General features: G+C 39.1%; 1 protein-coding gene across 7 annotated transcripts in view; it reads left to right on the plus strand.

Annotated features, from left to right (window-relative positions):
- Nucleotides 1-15636, plus strand: part of LOC134212438 (putative uncharacterized protein DDB_G0282133) — a 289981-nt gene that overhangs the window by 224068 nt on the left and 50277 nt on the right. For all 7 annotated transcript variants that reach the window (XM_062690302.1, XM_062690298.1, XM_062690296.1 and 4 more), the window contains one exon: nt 8184-8328. In XM_062690302.1, coding sequence (XP_062546286.1) covers nt 8184-8328 — 145 coding nt within the window. The remainder of the gene's footprint in view (nt 1-8183; nt 8329-15636) is intronic.

Below are 15636 nucleotides of genomic sequence, written 5' to 3' on the forward strand. Positions count from 1 at the left end.
TGAGCATAGTCAGACATAAAAAACTCCCTGCCAATAATAGAACAAAACCTGCCAAAGCCGTCATTCCCCCTATCATAGTTTGCTAGATATATAATGTAAATGTGGTCGAAAATCAGTTTCTGAATGCGGTAGTTGGTCCTCGAGCCCGGACAGTGAGATTTTTCATGTGATCAAACCTAGACCAACATTTGAAAAGGGCGTAACAGCCAAAATGTATTCCTTCTGATTCTTCATCCACATATGTAGTTATACATGTGGACGAAGAATCAGAAGCTATAAATTTTGGCTGTTATGCTTTTTTCAAATGTTGGTCTAGAAATAACCATTCTTTACAGCTTACTTCAATTCAATGAACCGCCTACTTTGAGCGAAATCAGTATGGCGAAGGGCATCTAAAGTATAATATCTCGAAAATAATCACCTTAATCCAAAAAATCTTTGGTAGGCGTAGTAGCAGACACCTTCCTTCATAACTGGTACCAAATAGATCATCCTGAAAAGTTCCTGCTGTTGAGAAAATCTGCGTTAGATGTCTTTCGCCATACAAACTTCAGGTGGTTAACTCATGCTGGCTATTATTACCGATACGTTAGCGCGTCGATACGGCAGTGGCGGGTAGGAAACCAACCACTGTATGTGATTCATTGTTTCTTCTTGCTATGGTATCAGAAAGCCGTAATTTATACTAAAAAGATCTGTGATCTGAAAAATTACGGATGTTTCGTCTCCATTAATGTGATGAATTTATTGTACTTAATCATAAAAAATCATCAAAAAAAAAAGATTATAAAAACTGATGTTTCAGTTGTTTTTTGCAAGTTAATTGGAAACTGTAAATAAAATTTTTGAATCTGATGATTTTTTTTTATTAATTTACAGAAAACTGAAAAATCTTACCGATGAAATTCTTATTTTAAAGCTCTATTAAGGTTAAAAAAATAATTAAAAAAATGAAAATGTAAAAACTTGTATTAGCTATTTCGGCGAAATATGAAGCTGAAATATCGGTAAACGCGGCGGATGAAATCTCATTCAACCACATTTTTTGTCTTTCTCGTACAACGGTACAACGAAAGGCTATCATTTTACTCCGAAAACGAAATTTTTTATAGAAGCCTCGGAGACTCATAGTGTTATATACCAATCGACTCAGCTCGACGAACTGAGCACATTTTTGTCTGTCCGTGTATATGTTTGCGTGTATGTGTGTGCACAAAAGCTATAAAACATTAGACAAATTTTTGTATAGAAATCCTTAACCGATTTTCTCGCATCAAGTTTTATTCGACAGGGGACAAAGCCTTGTTGATCGCTATTGAATTTGATAACGATCGGTTATTGTTTTTAAAAGTAATGAAGAGAATGATACATCGAACCATATAAGCCCCATATAAGGTTGATGTCTTAACTTAATGCGAGAAAGGCACCACCAACGCTAAGCGGAAGCATTTTTGAAGGAACTTCAGGAGAAACTCTAGAGGTATTTTGGAGAAACTCCTGAAGGAACTTCCGTAGAAATTCTTGAAGAAACTTCCTGAGGAATTGCTGGAAAAATTTGGATGGTATTAATTAGGAATTCCAGGAAGAATTCGTGGAGAAACTTTCCGATGAATTCCTGTAGAAGCTTCCCGAAGAATTCCTGGAGGAACTTTTAAACTTACTCCTGGAATAGCATTTGTTAATAGTCTTCAGTGTCTCGTACTTGACTCGACCTTACTGTTGAAGTCGAAATACGTATCTGTCAAGGTACAATCAAGTGGTGGAATTAAATGGGATACATTTAACTCGTCTTATGACAGGTGAGTTTTTATGACAAGGGAAGACATTCCTCTAAAAAGCTGAAAATCATTTTCTTAACCTGAAGAAACTTCTAAACTTATCATGGAGAAGCTTCCGGAATAATTCCTGGGTGAATTCTTGAAGAAACCTCCTTATAAATTGCTGGAAATTGGATAGAATTTACTAGATTTTCTGAAAAAAAATTTGTAGAAACTTTCCAAAGCAATCCTGGAGGAAATTCCGGAGGAATTCTTGGAAGAACTTTCCGAGGAATTCCTGCAAGAACTTTCGGAGAAATTCTTGGAGGAACTTCAGAAGAAATTCTTGAAGAAACTAACTGAGCAATTTGGATGGAAGTTGTTAGGAATTCCGGAAAGAATTCTTGAAGGAACTTTCCGAGGAATTGTTGGCCAAGGTTCCTTGGATAAGCTTCCCGACGATGTCTTGGAAAAGCTTCACACAGAATTCCTGGTGAATATTTCGGAGGAATTGCTGGAGGAAAAATTCCTGTAGGAAATTCGTGGAGGAACTTCCGGAGGAATTTCTGGAGGGACTTCCGGAGAAATTCCTGAAAGAAGTTTCGGAGAAACTCTTGGAGGACCTTCTAGGGGAATTCCTGAAGAACTTCCGGAGGAGTTCCTGTGGGAACTTCCGGAGTAATTCCTGGGAGATCTTCCGTAGGAATATCTGGGGAAACTTCTGGAAGAATTCTTGGGGGAACTTCCGGAGGAACTCCTGGTGGAACTTCCGGAGGAATTCCTGGAGGAACTTCTGGAGGAATTACCGGAGGAATGCCTGGAGGAACTTCCGGAGTAATTCCTGGAGCGACTTGGAGAGATTTTTCTAGAGGGAACTTCCGGGGGAATTCCTGGGGGAACTTCCGGAGAAATTCCTGGGAGAACTTCCGGAGGAATTCCTGAACTTTCGGAGGAATTTCTGGGGGAACTTCCGGAGAAATTCCTGGGAGAACTTCCGGAGGGATTCCTGAGGGAACTTTCGGAGGAATTTCTGGGGCACTTCCAAAGGAATTCCTAGGGGAACTCACGGAGGAATTCCTGGAGGAACTTCCGGAGGAATTCTTGGAGGAACTTCCTGAGGAATTCTTGATGGAACTTCCGAAGGAATTCTTGATGGAACTTCCGGATGAATTCTTGATGGAACTTCCGGAGGATTTCCTGGGAGAACTTCCGGAGGGATTTCTGGGAGAACTTCCGGAGGGATTTCTGGGGGAACTTCTGGGGGAATTCCTTGAGGAACTTCCGGAGGAATTTCTGTAGGAAACTTTTGGAGGAATTTCTGAGGAACTTCCGGAGGAATTCTTGGGGGATCTTCGGGAGGAATTCCTTGAGGAACTTGCAGAGGAATTTCTGGAGGAAATATCCGGAGGAATTCCTGGAGGAACTTCTGGAGGAATTCGTGGGGGAACTTCCGGAGGAATTCCTAGGGGAATTTGCAGAGGAATTTCTGGAGGGAATTCCGGAGGAACTTTCGGAGGAATTCATGGAGGAACTTCAGGAGGAAAGCTACACCGCCGTGCAGCCGCCGCGTGACACCGCCGCTGCTGGCTGAAAATGATCTATCGTTCAATATTCTAAAAAGGATCCGTTTGAGATTCTGAAAAGAATCCGTTCGGGACTCTGGACAGAATTCATATGAAATTGTAAATAGCATCCGTTTGGAATTCGAAAGCGAATCCGTTTGTGTTTCCTAACAGAATTTCGGTCGAGATTCGGAACAAAATCCATTCGTTTAATATTCTGATAAGAGTCAGTTCAGGATTCTGAACAAAATCTAAGCATGTAAAAAAAATTTTATGTCGGTAAATATTTTTCGTATAGTAAAGTACGTTTACATAATAGTTTATAGTTAACATTTTTTTCTGGGGGTAATAATTCAGCAATATTTTAGTTCAAATTCGCCAAAACCTACATTATCATAAAAGCATTTTTATTACGGAGCAGTGTATGGCGTCATTGTCAAAAGCACGTGGTAGCACTCTCTGAGAGAGAAAATTGCCCAATTCAGCCCGCCAGAATGACGCTGTCGGTGTCGCCAAAATTATTTCATCATTATGCAGTTTACAATTGCTTGAGAATTTGCCGTAAACGGAGAACAAAAGGAATTGGCAACAATAGACCTGTGCAGCGGTTCATTAAATTCACTCACCCGATGGATTTTGACATTTGAGCGGGTCGTCTTCTCGAACAAAAGTTCATTTTGCGTTCATTATGCGACCCGCTCAAACGTCATAATTTCTTGGGGGAGTTCATTTTGCGTTAGTCTATGGGGAAGAAATTTATCACTCATGTAGTGGTTCGGCGAGAGAACAGCAACAGGCGCGACGAATCACGCAATGAGGAAATCAAAATAAACAAACTCCAGCTGGTTTTGAAAAATGAAAACATGAGCCGTTTCTAGGACAACATTAGAAAATATCGTGAGAGGATTTCTGTACGAGGTTTCCACACAAGCTTTGAAAAGGATGTAGGTGATAACAGTGGTGCTGGTGTAAGTAAGACAAATAAGACAAATAAGACAAATAAGACGAATAAGCCAAATAAGACAAATAAGACATATAAGACAAATAAGGCAAATAAGACAAATAAGATTAATAAGGTAGATAAGACTAAGAAGAAACATAAAGTAAGTAAGTTCCTTCGTAAGTTCCTCCAGGGATTCGTTCGAAAGTTCCTCCAGCAATTCATTCGGAAGTTCCTCCAGGAATTGTCTTCGAAAGTTCCTCCAGGAATTCCTTCAGAAATTCCTCCAGGAATTCTTTCAGAAGTTCCTCCAGGAATTTCTTCGGAAGTTCCTCCAGGAATTCTTTTGGTTATTCCTCCAGGAATTCGTTCGGAAGTTCCTTCAGCAATTCCTTCAGAAGTTCCCCCAGAAATTCCTTCAGAAGTTCCTTCGGGAATTCCTTCGGAAGTTCCTCCGGAAATTCCTTCGATAGTTTCTTCGGAAGTTCTCCGGGAATTCCTTCGGAAGTTCCTCCGGGAATTCCTCCGGATGATTTTTCGGAAATTCCTCCGGAAGGTCTTCCGGGAATTCCTCAGGAAGTTCCTTCGGAAATTCCTCCGTAAGTTCCTCCGGAAATTTCTCCGTAAGTTCCTCCGGGAATTTCACCGGAAGTTCCTTTGGAAATTCCGGAGGAATTCTTTTGCATGGAATTTAAAAAACTTGGTTGAAGTAAAAAGAGCTTCCTTCAAAATTTATTGCGTTGACATAGACTTTTTATTACATCAAAATGATCGTAGGAAAAATTTAAAACTTTTGTCAGTTGGGTTTTGCGGAATTCGGTTCTTTTGTGCCTCAAATCATCGAAGAGAGGTACTGAGAAGCGAAAATTTTAGTTGCATAATAAGGTACCCCACGGCAAGAGGGACCTGAAAAAACGCTAGTTCAGCAAAATTGTTAACGCATACTTAGAAAACAGGGTATTTCAGAACATTAACCACGGATACATCATTAAATGCTTCCATTGTTGAAGTGTAGAGCTGTTGGAAGCCATATATTCAATTACAAAAATATTGGTAGTGCAAGCATTAAATTTACCTTCAGGACCTACTTACCCCTTCAAACGGGGCAAGTGGGACCTATTCTGTTTTCTACTGTCGAACGAAACAATTTAGAGGAATGTAGATATACTGTTCATATTATTTCTGAGTATAAGTATTTTCAGATCATGGATAGAGATTGGTTGCATGTCGGACTTTATTTTTGCAACTAGAAAGGGATTATAATGTTAGCAGATATGAAAACAAGACAACAGCCGATTTACTGTTTATTTGGCTGTTGTCTTGTTTTCCATTAGCTTACTTTTGTACGTGTACCAAATGGCAAGGATAAGCTAATCTTTCTCACTTTTCGTATAAATAAATATTTATAACAGAGCAAAATTTCCGATTTATGTGTTACACACTTTATTTATCTGAGAATATGATGCGAAGTTTGAAAATAACAAAACACAACACAAATCCTGATGACCTATTGTAGAATAAATAGATTATTTGCATTGTAAACGGAAGAATATCGTATCATAGTTATAGCCATTGCTCTTCTTCATGCGGGAGATTATCAGCAGACTGTAAAATACACATTTGGTAATTAACTGCACAAAACTTTCCAACAAATCCAACTGCATCTGATTCAGATCCATATGGTGTATGAATGACGAAGTTATTTTTCACTAGACAAGCATCTAAAAACAGTTAAAATAGCCTTATCGGAAATGTTGTTCAAATATGTCCCACTTGCCCCATGTATGTTGAAACTCAAGGGCAAATGAAAATTGCAGATTTTGGCTCGAATTAAAATTTTTAAATCGTTTTCGATGTCACACAATTATTTAGTTGCTCAAAATATTCACTTTCCACATCAAATGATAAATTTAGAAACGACTATTTAGTTTGAAATCCATTGAAATAAAATAAAAGTTATAGATTTTCCCGGTAGTTTAAAGTCATGATCAAGCAATAGCATTAGTATGGTGCCTTGAATGGTTTTGATTCCAAATATTTTTGTGTCGAGTGAATTCGTTGATAGTTCTGCTTCATCTTCCCAGAACATTGTTATCATCAAAAACATTCATCGATTCATCTGCAGTCATAGTACCCACTTACCCCGTATTTTCACTTGCCCCGGTGTACCTTAGTTCAGTATTTAGAGCTTAATTCAAATTTGGGAAATAGTAGGTCCATGAATTTTGTTGGAACATTCCTTGATAAATTTCAAAGAGATTGTCAGTTGGGATAAGCGAAATTCGTTCCTTCCACGAGACGAGCCAGCCTCGGGCTGAAAGTCTCGATAATAAAGACAAAAAAAATCGTTCCCAATTCCGAGTTATAGACATTTTAGTACGAAAATAGCGCTTTACTGAGAGAGAGCTTCCCTCAGACCTTAAATACAAATTTGCTATTATTACAACACGGGCGTGCGTTGACATTGAAGTGCATTTGTTGTTGGCCTACATAACATCTATGTTTGAAACTATCCACGATATATAAATCGTGCAGCAACATCATAATGATGTGCAATTTTCCTGTCATATAATACTTTTTTGGTCACATGTAGTTTATTCTTACAAATCCTTCGCGGGCCGCATGAAAAGACTTAGTGGGCCACATGCATCCCGCGGGCCACGCTTTGGGAATCACTGTTATAGAACAAGGAAATTTGTTATCAAAAATCAAATGTCTATTATTCTGCAGAATATTAACCAGTTCCTATGGTGGTGGCAGGGATCGGCAGGAAATTTATCTAGTTTTGGAAAACTGGTTTAAAATCATGTTTTGTTCGCAGATAGTTTCATATTATTTGAAGTCATGTTAAAAATATTAGTTTTGTGCTCTTATTTATTTCTCAGGCTGATTTTTTGCCTTTCTCGTATACTAAGTATACGTAAAGGCTATAATTTCACTCCAAAACCAAACTTTTTATAGAAGGCTCGGAGACCCATAGTGTTATATACCAATCGACTCAGCTCGACGAATTGAGGTGATGTCTGTTTGTGTGTATGTATGTATGTGTGTGTGTGTGTGTGTATGTGTACAAATTTTGTAGACACACTTTTTGGAACTTAGCATTACCCGATTTACTCGCAACAAGTTGCATTCGACGGGGAATGCGGTCCCATTGTTTGCTATTGAAAATTGGCCTGATCGGACATTGCATTTCGGAATTATTGAAAAATCATTGTTTTTTCCCAAGGGTCCCCCCTTGGAAAAAAAATTTCAAAATCGAAAAAATTTTTTTTTTCAAGAATGGTGGATTTAATGCAAAAACATGCAAAATGATAGAAAATATGCGATCTATCCCCCTAAAGTGCTTTTTTGACCTTTCCTATGTGATTTCATCAGTACATTTTATAATGCACGAGAAAGGCACCATCGCCGCTAGGTGGATTAATCTGGGTTTTTCTATATTTTCCACTTGAAACTTAATTGATTGAGTGTTTTTCAAAACACATCTATATTCATCTATATTTTAAACCAACCAGTGCCGCTTCATAACAAGCAAAATAAACGATATGATATTTTGGTTTAAAACCACTAACTAAAAGTTTCCATGGCTTAAATGCCACAGTGACAAAATTACAGCAACCTAGTTGTTTAATGATTTAAAACAGCTCGGAAAGCAGGAAATTCTTAAATCATTAAAGCAAGAAAATGAATTCCAAATTTAAGGAATCATCATGACAAACCGTGAGCATTTCGTGTTCCCCTTCGAAAGTATCAACCAATTTAGTAAAAACGATAAATTTCCTATAAATAAATACATTTGAGACAATTCTTCGTGTTGAAAGAACAAATTTTTCCTCTTACGGTTTGCCACCCGAAGATTCTATCCATTGCAATGTTTCAATCACTAAATCCCCATTTATCTCCCTCTTTTACCAATTCCAGTACTACTCCGTGTACCCCTTCAAGGACCATAATCCACCGGACATCGAACTGATAACCTCGTTTTGCCGAGATGTGGACGAGCACCTCCGGGCGGACAGCAGAAACGTGGTAGCCGTCCACTGTAAGGCCGGCAAGGGTCGAACAGGTAAGATTTCCTAATCTTGATTTTGGGGCCCCGGCGGCTGCCGGGCAAAGATGATGCAACAGTTCTGTGTATACGGGCTTCGAAAAATGTCTTGGAAAAAAACACACATAACCGTGCGACACCCGTTGAATAAAGCCAATTTATTTTATTGCCGGTTCAGGGACCAGAAGTGTGCAAGCGAGTGCCCTCCAAGGCAGGGATATAAATCAATCCGGGAAGCAACCCATTATTGGAGCAATAAATCAACATAGACTTTAATTGAACATTTTCGAATTGATTGGAGATTGTATTCACTTTTCAAGAGGTCTTTCCTAGTTGGGACAATATTTTTGATGACTGGTGTTCTGTTGTTCTTTTCTTCATTTTTGTCACCTCTTAATAATGATGCAACATTTAATCTGAATTTGGTAATGATGTAATGAAACTTTTCTCTAATGAGTAGAATTTGTCTCTCTCAATCTAGCTAAAAATTACCATGAAAGTTAACTTCTTTCTAACGCGTCAGAAACGTAAGAAACCTAACAAATCACTAGACTGAAGCCAATCTGTACAGCAGGCACCCAGTCGTGCGACAGTGACCTTGAGCAATTAGTTACGAGATTCCCAGTTTCAGTATTGCAGAGATCGTGTCCATGTGTGATGTGTAGTGACACGCCCGGCGGGAGCAAATCCCACGTTTATTGACACTGCCGTTGCTGCTATTACTGCGCTGGCACCGGCTGTGTCTCATAAATACGGTAGCCAACAGGAATTACAGAATGTACGGACGGGGCGAATGTACCTACTTGGTAATTAATTGTTTGTCAGGTGCTACCTCGCTACCGACCAGTTGCTGTTGGACCGGCGATGGAGGTCATCACACACGCGAACGTGAGCAACGTAACGGTAATCCCTTTGGCCGGTCCGTAATATTTGCTTGCACTGCTGCTGCCACGCTACGAGGCTACGAGATACGAGCCGAGATCGAAGAGGGTTCGCCTCCTCCTAGATGAGTATCACATCACATAAAACCAGGAAATGATTGCAATCTGGTTGCTCGTTCGTGAGTGCGCTCGTATTAATCTGCTCACGTCGTCGTAGGTGCAGCTGTCGCCAATAAGGCAGGCTCGCATTTTTGTACTCGGTAGTTCCGTAGGGTTGTAATTATTGTTGCATTTAGCAGATCATAATGGTGTTACTTTGCGCTAAACGTGATCGATCATATAGAAGGCGATCGGTGATGTGGATCAAATCTTTGTTAGATCAACTGATCAATGCTCCTCGGATGATTAGCCTAAAAGGTATTAATGCCATTGTTGGTATCGTTTCCCGAGCAAAGTCTGACATCATGCTGAGGGCAAATAGAAAACATATTTTTTCTTTCGATAAATTCACCAGTAATTTATTCTTAAATTTCTCCAAAAAATCCTTTGAAGAAATTTCCCGTAGGGATTTCTTCAAAACATCCTCCTGAAATGAATCCAGTAATTCCTTCAAAAATTCTTCCGGGGATTCCTTCGGAATTTTCATAACACATTAGGTCAATACTTCCACATCTTCCTTTCTTTCCTCCTTCCTCAATTCCTTGTGTAATAATTTCACAAATTATCCGAGGAATTCTTCTCAAAATTCTAGAAAAAAAAAAAATTTTAAAAAACACATTGGAAACTTCTGTACTACTGACGGATTTTGAAAAGGAACTCCTGAAGGAATTTTCGACATTCTCAGATTTTTCCAAGAATTTCTTTGGGTATTACTTCAAGATTTACTTCAAAAATTCCTCAAGGGTTTTCTTTGAAAAATCCCCCGGAAATAACTTCGGAAATAAATCTAAAAATCCTGTTTAAATTCCTCCGGATGTTCCTTCGAAAATTGAAAGAATGAATTTTAAGAATTACTTCAGAATCTACCTCAGGATTACTTTCGGAAATTCTTTGAATCATTCATTTAGAAAAAAAACGTTTGCGAATTCCTTTAAAAATTTCTCTGGAAATACCTTTTGAAACACCTTTCGAAATACCTACGGAAAATATTTTGGTAATTCTTTCGGATATTCCTTTGAAAATTCCTTAGGGCAACGGTTCTCAACCATTTTCTTGAGAGGTACTCCTTTGATCTTTTGGCCTCATTGAGGTACCCCCTATTTTCATCGTCGTAATGAAAATAAGCGTAGCTTATTTTAAACGTTTTTTGAAATTGTTCCGTGAAATTTTCCAATTCAAATTGAGTTTATACACCAATCTTCCAAGTCTCTTGAAAGGACGCTTCCGAGCCTCTTGAAAGGAGGTCTTCGACCCTCTTGAAAGGAAGCCTTCTGAGAAGCTTTGAAGGTGGCTTTCAAGCCCAAAAAAAGGCTTACGAGTCTCTTGACATGAGGCTTCCGTGCTTCTTGAAGTGGGCTTCCAAGCCTCTTGAAAAGAAGCTTCCGAACCTTTTGAAAGGTGGTCTCTAATGCTCTTGAAAGGAGGCTTCCGAGTCTCTTGAAAGAAGGCTTCTGAGAATCTTGAAAGGAGACTTCCAAGCCTCTTAAAAAGAGACTTCCGAGACTCTAAACCAGTCGTAAGAAGGCCTCTAAGGCCTCTTGAAACCCTAGCAGCAAAAATGTCACTGACCATATTTAGTCACAATCAAGTTGCTGCAACCATTTCTGTCTAACTTGTGCTACTTGAGAAAGAGGCTTCCGATTCTTTTGAAAAGAACCTCCTGAAAGAAGGCTTTCGACCCTCTTGAAAGGATACTTCAAGCCTCTCGGAAAAATGCTTCTGAGAATCTTAAAATGAGGCTTCCAAGCCTTTTAAGAACAGGCTTACGTGTCTCTTGAAGTGAGGCTTTCGAGATTCTTGAACGGGACTCCCGAGCTTTTTTGAAGAAAGACTTCTTACACTCTTGAAAGAAGGCTTCCAAACCTTTTGAAAGGAGGCATTTGGAATGGGCCTCTAAGGCTCTTGAAGAAGGCTTATGAGTCTCTTGAAAGTCTCCTTTTTCGCCCTTTTTGAATGGATGCTTCCGCGCTTCTTGAAAGGGACTTACGAGCTTATTGAAAAAAGGCTTCCGAAACTCTGAAAAGAATGCTTCCGAGTCTCTTGAAAGGAGGTCTCTGAACCATTTGAAAGAAGCCTCTAAGGATCTTGAAAGGAGACTTCTGAGCCTTAATCTTTATATTCTTCAAAGGAGGCTTTTGATCCTCACGAAGAAGGCTTCTGAGAATCTTGAATAAAGGCTTCCAAGCCTTTTTAGAAAAGGCGTACGAGTCACTTAAAATAAGACTCCCGAGCGTCTTGTAAGGAGTTCCCGAGCTTCTTAAAAGAAGGCTTTTGATGCTCTTGAATGGATGTCTCTCAGGCTCTTGAAAGGAGGCTTTGGAGCCTCTTGAAACAAGGTTTCCGAGTCTTTTGTAAGAAGGCTTTTGGGCCTGTCTTGAAAGAATGCTTTCGAGCCTGTTGGAAGGAGGCATTCGAACCTTTTAAGCCTTTTAAATCGGGCCTTCTTAACGTTCAGATTCTAGATTTTTTTCGAATGCTTATATATTTTCTTTTCTCGATCAAGATTAAAGATTTTCAAATTTTGTAACTTCGTCGTGTTGTTCTTTTGACCTTTTGTCCTACAGTCCTTCAAACACTGTGCTGGTTGTGGTAGGCAAGATTAACTAGACTTTTAATGACTGATTGCCTTGCATATTATGTACAACATAAAGTTTTAGAATCAAAAGTTAAGGAAATATCAAAACTTTATCACTAAGTTTTCATTGGAATTGTAATACATCCGCCATTACGCATTTTCGTCCGAGGTACCCCTTGGGGCCAGCGAAGGTACCCCCAGGGGTACATGCACCCCAGTTTGAGAACCGCTGTCTTAGGGGATTCGTTCGGGAATTCCTTCACAGATTCCTATAGAATTTTTTTAGGTTTCACGTGGGAATTTCTTCGGAAGATGCTTTAGATTTTTTTTTATTTTTTCAAAGAATTCATTTCCACTGGAAATTACTATGGAGATTCCATCAAAAATACCTTGAGGAATATCTAGAAACTCATTCAGGAATTCCTGTTAGTGTTGAACTACATTTCAAAATTAAAAAACACGCAAATAAAGATTTAAAAAATCAAGATTTCCTCAAAAATCCTCCAGAAATTCCTTTAGAATATCATCCACCAAATCTGTCAGAACTTCCTGTAGCAAATCCATTTAGGAATTGACTAGGAAATGTCCTCAGTTTTTCAACAACGCTTTCAGAAATTTCTTTGGAAATTCCTCTGGAATTTTCTTCAGAAATTCTTTTAATATTTTTGAGGAAATTCCATTAGAGTACACCAGTGGAAAATCCTTAAGATATATTTTTTTAATTCCTTTGGGAAATAATTTGTAAATACCATTCGGAATTTCTTGGGAAATCGAACTCATAAGTCTTTTACTAGTTCGTTGAAAATTCCATCAACATTTTTTTTTCAAACGTTCCATTGGAAATGTCTTCAACAAAATATCGGATAGAATTAAGGTATTTTGTATGGTTTTACTGAAGAAAGAAAATATAAAAGGAATTTCCTAAGGAAAAAATCCTACATTTCTCCAGAAACTTTTTTTTATTATTTATTTCTTTATTAAAGAGGCTTCAAAGTGACTTCAAATTCGCTTTGAATCTCGGTTTTGAATCTCTAATTATATTTTTAAAAACCATAATGCAAAGGTTTTGTGTCACAGTGATGCAATTGGGTATGCAAGCAGGACGGGCACAGGGAAATGAAAATCTAAATATATTCACAAGGCTAATAGCAGACCCTGCTTATTTTAAAACATATTTTCAAAACTATTAAACTCTAAATCTTATCAATTGAACTGTTGAGTATCCAGATTCATCTTTCCATTGAATGTCTGATGTTTTCATCTCAATCCGACACAATTTCAGATTTATATACAATTCCTGTTGTTTCGGGGAATCCCTGTAAAATAGTGAAATTTCTTAGAATTATGTTGATTTGTCCATGAAACATTTTTATGATGCTTTGTCTTTCACATAAGTACCATTAAACATTTATTATTTAATGAAGTTTCAATATCTTATAAACTGGTTTTTAAAAAGATGACGAGATGCGCAAGGACCAAAAGTTATATAAAAAATGAGAGCGGGTGAAAAAATTTCTTGCACTTCTATGGATTATGTACAAATGGCGTTTTATTTAAAAGTATCGTATTCCATGTTGATTTTTGGCCTCAGGCTCTACAACAATATCTGAATTAGACTAAAGCTAATTTTCATGATCAAAATCATAATCATTGTTTTAAATCAGCGGTTCCCAACCTTCGGAGTTTTGCATCAATTGAGGTACCCCTTTTTTGCTGTGAAAATGAGGCCGATACAAATATTTAAAAACATTTTGTCTCCCCCCCCCCCACGGATTTTTGCTCAAGAATAATAATATTTTGGCTTCCGGCCCTCTTGAAAAAAAAAGCTTCCGAGCCTCTTGAAAGTAGGCTTTCGGGACGTTTGAAAAAAGGCTACCGGGCCTCTTGAAAGGAGGCTTCTGGTCCTCTTAAAAGGAGGCTTCTGGGCCTCTTGAAAGGAGGCTTTCACGCCTTTTAAAAGGAGGCTTCCGGGCCTCTAGAAAGGAGGCTTCCGGGCCTCTAGAAAGGAGGCTTCCGGGCCTCTTGAAAGGAGGCTTCCGGGCCTCTTGAAAGGAGGCTTCCGGGCCTCTTGAAAGGAGGCTTCCGGGCCTCTTGAAAGGAGGCTTCTGGGCCTCTAGAAAGGAGGCTTCCGGGCCTCTTGAAATGTGGCTTCCGGGCCTCTTGAAATGTGGCTTCCGGGCCTCTTGAAAGGAGGCTTCCGGGCCTCTTGAAAGGAGGCTTCCGGGGCTCTTGAAAGGAGGCTTCCGGGCCTCTTGAAAGGAGGCTTCCTTTTAAAAATTTATTCATTCGTCGTTCTGGCCTTTTGGTGTTTTGTCCCACTGTTATACACTGTGGTGATTGTGTAGAGAAGGATTCAACAGTCCTGTGGTTAATGATCGCCATGCATATTATGTACACAATTTTGAAATAAAAAAAATACATATATTAAAACTTGAATGATTCAAATTGATAAAAATCCGCCATTATGCATTTTTGTCCGAGGTACCCCCGGGGCCTGGGAAAGGTACCCCCAGGGGTACATGTACCCCAGGTTGAGAACCGCTGTTTTAAATCATCCCTGACTCAGGTATAAACTATTTTGATGATTTTGTAAATGAATATGAGAGCTAGGCGATTCTTAATCTTGGAGGTGACCTTGTCCCTAATATAGTTCGCAATAACCCAAGCTGACATATATCCAAAGTTTTATATCCCATCGATCATTATTAATATTAATAATATCAATTTGTGCTGAAAACGAGAAATTTAGGCTTCAAACCTTAAGGTCTGAGGGAAGGGTTTTCCGTTAAAAAAGCACGCGGTAGCACTCTCTGAGAGAGAAAATTGCCCAATTCAGCGCGCCAGAATGATGCTGTCAGTGTCGCCAAAATTATTTCATCATTATGCAGTTTACAATTGCTTGAGAATTTGCCGTAAACGGAGAACAAAAGGAATTGGCAACAATGGGGAAGAAATTTATCACTCACGCAGTGGTTCGGCGAGAGAACAGCAGCAGCGCCGACCAATCACGCAATGAGGAAATCAAAATAAACAAACACCAGCTGGTTTTGTAAAATGAAAACATGAGCCGTTTCTAGAACAACATTAGAAAATATCGTGAGAGGATTTCTGTACGAGGTTTCCACACAAGCTTTGAAAAGGATTTAGGTGATAACAGTGGTGCTGGTGTAAGTAAGACAAATAAGACAAATAAAACAAATAAGCCAAATAAGACAAATAAGACAAGTAAGACAAATAAGTCAAATAAGATAGATAAGACTAAGAAGGAAAATAAAATAAGTTTCTCCAAGAATTCCTTCGGACGTTCCTCCAGGGATTGGTTCGGAACATCCTTCAGGAATTCTTTCGGAAGTTTCTTCAGGAGTTTCTTCGGAAGTTCCTCCAGGAATTCCTTCGGAAGTTCCTCCGGGAATTCCTTCGGAAGTTCCTCCGGGAATTCCTTCAGAAGTTCCTCCGGGAATTCCTTCGGAAGTTCCTCCGGGAATTCCTTCGGAAGTTCCTTCGGGAATTCCTTCGGAAGTTCCTCCAGGAATTACTTCGGAAGTTCCTCCAGGAATTTGTTCGGAAGTTCCTCCAGGAATTTGTTCGGAAGTTCCTCCAGGAATTCCTTCGGAAGTTCCTCCAAGAATTCCTTCGGAAGTTCCTCTAGGATTTCCTTCGGAAGTTCCTACAGGAATTCCTTCGGAAGTTCCTCCAGGAATTCCTTCGGAA

This window comes from Armigeres subalbatus, chromosome 2 (genome assembly GCF_024139115.2).
Source record: "Armigeres subalbatus isolate Guangzhou_Male chromosome 2, GZ_Asu_2, whole genome shotgun sequence".
Taxonomy (NCBI): Eukaryota; Metazoa; Arthropoda; class Insecta; order Diptera; family Culicidae; genus Armigeres; species Armigeres subalbatus.